The sequence below is a fragment of the Diabrotica undecimpunctata genome, chromosome 1 (assembly GCF_040954645.1).
Source record: "Diabrotica undecimpunctata isolate CICGRU chromosome 1, icDiaUnde3, whole genome shotgun sequence".
NCBI classification, from domain to species: domain Eukaryota; kingdom Metazoa; phylum Arthropoda; class Insecta; order Coleoptera; family Chrysomelidae; genus Diabrotica; species Diabrotica undecimpunctata.
The window spans coordinates 74,080,052-74,086,378 of record NC_092803.1 but is presented as its reverse complement, the minus strand read 5'-3'; the positions used below and the strand labels follow the sequence as shown (position 1 = coordinate 74,086,378).

The window sequence follows — 6,327 nt, the reverse complement described above, 5'->3', positions numbered from 1 at the left end:
AGGTTTTCATGTTAGTTTCATCGGCATTGAAAACGCGAGTTGGATCGCCGATTGTTTTGTATAAAACTTAATGAGGTCGCTGGTTAAATGATAATCGATAAATAATAATAACGAAAAAAAATGAAATAATTTGTTTGTAAGTAAATTAGCGAAAAATAGCAAATGTTCGTAAATAGATATGTAAAATAAAATGCAATTCAAATAACAATTGGCAGATTTAATATCTTATTGTCAATTCTATATGAGATTCACTTACCTTTTGTCTGTGGTTGGGCCTCGCTCGGAGTCTCTAAGGTCTGAGGGTAAAAATGGGATGCACACCCGATGCTGGCTTGCTTGCGTCTCTTCACGATGAAAGGTTCTTGTAGAGTCGCCGATCATACGAAACAAAATATGTATGTACGCGAATCCATTGGGGTGGTTCTTCTGTTCTTAGGACCTCCGTGAATAGCCGTAAATTAAGCTTAAAGTGGCATTTTAAATTTTCTACACAAAGAATGGGTACGTTTCCTTAAGGACTCTTTTGTGTTTGGGTTGACAAATGTTTCCCAAAAACATGTTGTTTTCAGACAAGTGAATTCTCAGAACTTGACAATAATTAATCAGCCAATTTGAGTTCGAGAATTTAAAGGATGAACTAAAGCCATATTATACTTAGCTAATATACTATGATTGAATAAAAGATTTAAAACTAAATAAGGTCATATTCTGAATATTAAAAATAAAATATTTAACTCAGTCTTGATACTTTTCCAAACATTCTCCGCCCCAAAACGAATGTTTTTAAAAACAACTACAATGATAAGGATAAAAAACAAACACTTAACTATTACTATAATAACAATAGAAATAAAGAGAAATATAGTTGTTAACAAATAGGTAGTGGACAGATCTTGACCACCGGACGTTGTAGGATGCCATCTGAAGCTGTCTTCAGACTAACAACGCGTACAATACCGTCGGTGCCGTAATGCAACTTAATGATTCTGGCCAATTGCCAGCGAAGAGGAGGCTGTTGTTCATTTTTTATGAGGACTAGAGAACCTTTAATGAGAGATGGGGTTGGACTATGCCATTTAGATCGCTCTTGAAGAGAATGAATATACTCTTTAGACCATCTTTTCCAAAAGTCCCCTCTTATCCTTTGGATTAACTGCCAACAATTCAGACGGTTAATCTTTAAAGCGCTTAGATCTGGATCGGGAATTGAATCCACTAAGGGTTCAAAAACTAAAAAATGACCAGGAGTCAGTGCCTGCAAGTCATTAGGGTCAGAGCTTGCTGCACACAAAGGACGGGAGTTAAGAACTGCCTCGATTTGAGTCATAAGAGTATAGAACTCTTCATAAGTCAAAATTTGTGTACCCAAAACACGATACATATGGTTCTTGAGTGATTTGACCTCAGCCTCGGCTAACCCATTAAAATGAGGGGCACCGGGTGGATTAAAATCCCAGGTAATAGAAAGAGTCTCAGCAGCAGATTGAGCTAGTTTAATGATTTCGTTGCTGGCTCCCTTAAAATTGGTACCTTGATCACTCCTAATGGTTAGGCACTTACCGTGTCGAGATACAAATCTACGAAAGGCAGCCAAAAAGGACTCAGAACTAAGATTTGAAGTTACTTCCAGATGAATGGCCTTTGTACTCGTACACACGAATACACAAACATATCCTTTATATGTTTTTGCACCTCTATGTTTGGACATTAATAACGAGAATGGTCCTGCAAAATCCACACAAACATACAGGAAAGCACGTAACGGAGTAACTCGGACAGTTGGCAAGTTTGCCATAAAGGGGTTGTAAGATTTAGGTCGGCATCTAAAACAACGAATGCACTTCGACAAACAGCGATGAATGGCACTTTTCGGAGACAGAATCCAAAAACGTTGAAGCAATAAATAATGCATAGCCTTTAAACCAGGGTGCAGATGCGTTTGATGAGTCCATTCGATGATTAAATCGGTGAGACGATGAGTTTTGGGTAATAGCAATGGATGTTTTATATCAAAAGACAACCGAGACTTTTGTAATTGACCTCCTACTCTCAAAAGACCATATTCATCAATAAAGGGTGCGAGTTTACGAAAAGGTTTGGGTAACAGCGAATTTTGTTGAATTTTGAGGAAAATATCCGAAAAAACGTCAGCTTGTACGTGCTTAACAATGTATCGTAACGCAGATTCCATCTCTAAATGACTGTTTAGGGAATCGAAAGATGCAGCATTGTTTTTTCTTTGAAGTTTAGCCACGAATTTTAAGACGTAAACCATGACTTTCTGAATTTTTATCAGGGATGAAAATTTTGAAAGTAAAGTAGAGATGATATTATCCGAAATGACCGGTATCAATGATAATACAGTGGGCAATTTTTCTTCTAACATTTCCGTGGAGTGGGAGGAGTGAAAATTAACTTGAGAGGGCCAACACTCCCTTGACTTCGAAAGAAAATCAGGACCACGCCACCAGAGTGAAAATTGTAGTAGTTGTGCCGGTGTCAAACCACGACTAGCACAATCAGCAGGGTTTTGGTTAGATGGCACATAATGCCAAGAAGAACATGGTATAAGTTCTTGTATGTGTCTTACTCGATTGGCAATAAAGGTTTTCCATTTATGCGGAGAAGAATTAACCCAAGTAAGAGCAATCGTGGAATCCGACCAAACATGAATATCGGAAAAAGAAAAGATATGCTTAAACGACTCTTTAATGAAGGCGACTAGATCCGCCAGCAATACAGCTGCCAACAGTTCCAATCTTGCAATAGATTGTGTCTTCAGAGGAGAAACTCGACATTTAGCACACACAAGTACAGTTTCAAATTTATCAGAAGTACTAAATCGGAAATATACAACGCTGGCGTATCCTAACTCTGAAGCATCGCAGAATCCATGAATCTCAACTTTAGAAGATTTATTAAAGCCGAAGTGTCTAGGGATTTGAATGTTTGCAAGATTAGGTAACTCGGTTTTAAACTGATGCCATACCTGTTGTATTTGTTCAGGTGGTTCATCATCCCAAGATACATTGGATTGCCACAACTGTTGTAGCAGACGTTTGGCCCTTAAAAGACACGGGGAGATGAAACCAAGAGGATCAAAAATACGACTAATCTCCGAAAGAATAGCCCGCTTTGTACAAGTTTTGTCAAGGGGACAGTAAGAATAAGAAAAGACGTCAGTCGACGGGTCCCATTTCAGGCCTAGCACCTTAATAACGGAAGGTTCCTCTTTATCAAACGAACAAGATGTCAGAATATCGGAGCCAAAATCTTGGAGTAGACTGGGATGGTTGCTGGCCCATTTGCCTAGCTCAAAACCCCCGAGCTTTAAAAGTTGAATGAGCTCTAACTGTAGAGAGCGGGTAGATGACAGAGAATCACTTCCTAATAGACCGTCGTCAATATAAAAATGTCGCATTAAAGCTTGTGAAGCATTAGGGAAACGAGACTCTGCCGACTCAGCTAACTCTTGTAAGGTTTTTAATGCGAGATAAGGTGAAGAAGAAACACCGTACGTAACAGTACGTAAAAAGTATTCTTGGAGAGGTTTAGAAGAATCCGACCTCCAGAGAATTCTTTGATAATTCCAAAATTCTCTGTTTACGTTAATTTGTCGATACATTTGCTTTATATCGCACGTGAAGCAGTAACGAAAATATCGAAAATTAAGTAAAAGCGAAGAGATGTCCTTTTGAAGCTTAGGACCTGTATATAAAGTATCATTGAGAGACACACCTCGAACGTCACGTAGACTGGCGTCGAAGACAACACGAATTTTGGAAACAAGAGACGAATTAACAAGTTGTTTTTTGAAAACTGCGTGATGAGCAAAATAATACGAGGTAGGCGATTTAAAATCGGATTCAGGAACCGGGACCATATGTTGGGAAGTAATATATTCATTCATAAACTCAACATATTTTTCTTTGAGATCCGGAATTTTCTTAAAACGATTCTCTAACATGCAAAAACGACGATATGCTTGAGAATAAGTATCGCAAAAGACAGGATTGGGTTGTCGAAACGGTAGAGGAACAGAAAATCTGCCTGTTGACTCTCGGAAAGTAAATGCCTTATAAATATTTTCACAAACTTGATCGTCATGGGACAAAATGACAGGTTTAGATATATTTTCGACTTCCCAAAACCTTTGTAAAAGACTATCTATGTTTGTATCCATAGACGTATGTAAAGCGGTAAAATTACAATTTGAAAGATCCGTAGAGACTCGCCCTTGTAGCACATAACCGAAAATGGTTTCTAAAGCGACAGGTTGGTTTGGTTCGCCAAGAATTCGACCAGACTTTAAAAAGAGAGGAACTAATTCAGCACCTATCAGCATGTCTATCGGACCGGGTTGATAGAATGTGTGATCTGCTAATTTCAGATCACGTATATGAATAAGATCGTGAGGATTGATAAATACCTTAGGTTGATTTGAACACACCTTTTTCACAATGATTGCGTCCAACGAGAAGATCGGGCCGTCACGATCACACGGTTTAATATGACAGAACGTGGTACCCTGAGTGGTACACGTCGACATTCCGTTTAGACCTTCCACTGGGATTGATAAATTATTACGGGAAAGACCTAAGCGCCGAAAACAACTATCTGAAATAAAATTAGCCATCGAGCCTGTATCCAGTAGGATACGAACTTTCTGAAAATTACCGTAGACATCTTTAATGTGTATCAAACATGTTGATAATAATACAGACGAGAATGTTAAACGTGATTGTGTGGAAAGGTTAGCGTTTATTAGAGACGTCGGCGCAAAACTAGACGTTGAGGTTTGAGGCGTCTCTAATGTAGGGTTGTGATTCTCATTAGAAGTTGGAATTTGAGGAGGCGGTTGACTGAATAAACAAGATTCGTTGGAACTTGGGTATAAATGAAGAACAGTGTGATGTCGTGATTGGCAAACCCTACATGTTCCCGAAGAATTACAGTTCACGACGGGATGAGATGTACCCAAACAGTTGAAGCATAAATTATGGCGTTTAACTAACGAGATACGTTCTTGCGTCGTTTTAGCGAGAAAGGATGAACATCTATATAAAGGGTGAACATCAGAACACAAGACACATTTACCCCCTTGATAAGCTACCTTCGTTCGATTGGTGGCACTGACGAAACTAGATGTAAACGGTTTTTTATTAGAATGATGAGCAAATGATCGCGAGTGAGACTGGGTAGAAAGGGTTAATGAATTAAACTGAACAGATTCCAAAGCTATACATTGTCTTTCTAGAAATGAAATCAATTGCCTGTAAGTGGGAATGTCACAGCTTCGACTGTTTTCTAATTCAAAATCTGTACGAGTTTTATTGTCCAATTTGTTCGACAACATATTGAATAATAGGAAATCCCATTGCTCAACCGGGAAATCAAGAACACGTAAAGCAGCAACATTTTCCGTGAAAGTATTTAAGAGATTTCTTAAATTAGAAGAAGTGGAATTTTTAATAACCGAAGCGTTGAAAATATCGTTATAATATTGGGTAGCAAGAATTCGTTTATTCTGATACCTTTTCCCTAGAATCTCATAAGCAATCTGATAATTTGCATCGGTCAGGGGAATGCCTTTAATAAGAGCCAAAGGTTCTTGACTAATAGACGTAATAAGAAACCGGAATTTTTCCACATCGGACAAATCGTGATTGTGATGAATTAAACTGTTAAATAGGTCAAAGAAACTAGGCCAATCTCGAAAATTGCCTGAAAATGTGGGTATATTAAGCTTTGGAAGTCTAACTGAAGGCCTTGAAGATTGTGCATTGGAATGTGAGGAGATATTCGAAGAAGAAGACGAATCCCTAATTAAAAAATCACTCTTGATGGATTTTACTCCGTAGTATGCCTGATCGGCGGCCACCCTAAACTTATCTTGCTCTGAAAATTCCTCATCGGTTATTGATCCGATGATTAGATTGTGAGCTGTATGGAATTCTTGGTAAATAGCATCGATTTCCTCTGCCCTGGCTAAGAATAACGATTTGACAGTATCATCCCTTGAGGCTTGAATACCTGCCTCATGGGCTTCCCTCAGTCTAGAATACGCTGTTTGACGCGCCAAGTTGGCTTTGTTTATTTTGCTGGACATTGTAAGATAAAAGAAACGAAAAAGAGGACAATGCAAACAAAACTAAGCAAATCGAACACTAAAGAAATGCCTTAGATTGAAAGAAGAGAAATGCTCTTCTTGGTTTCAGACAAAATTCTGAACAAACAAGTGAAGTATCGATAAAAAGCTAACTAACGAAAGGTATATCGACAAAAGAAATCAAAAGAACTGTGTTTAAATTATTATGCAAGACGTAG

The 6,327-nt window shown here is 38.3% G+C and overlaps 1 protein-coding gene across 1 annotated transcript; it reads right to left on the bottom strand.

The window, feature by feature from the left end:
- Positions 1–868: 868 nt before the first annotated feature.
- On the bottom strand, positions 869–6,109 carry LOC140432286 (uncharacterized). Its single transcript, XM_072520106.1, has one exon. The coding sequence runs from the start codon at positions 6,107–6,109 to the stop codon at positions 869–871; it is 5,241 nt and encodes a 1,746-aa protein (XP_072376207.1).
- Positions 6,110–6,327: the final 218 nt, after the last annotated feature.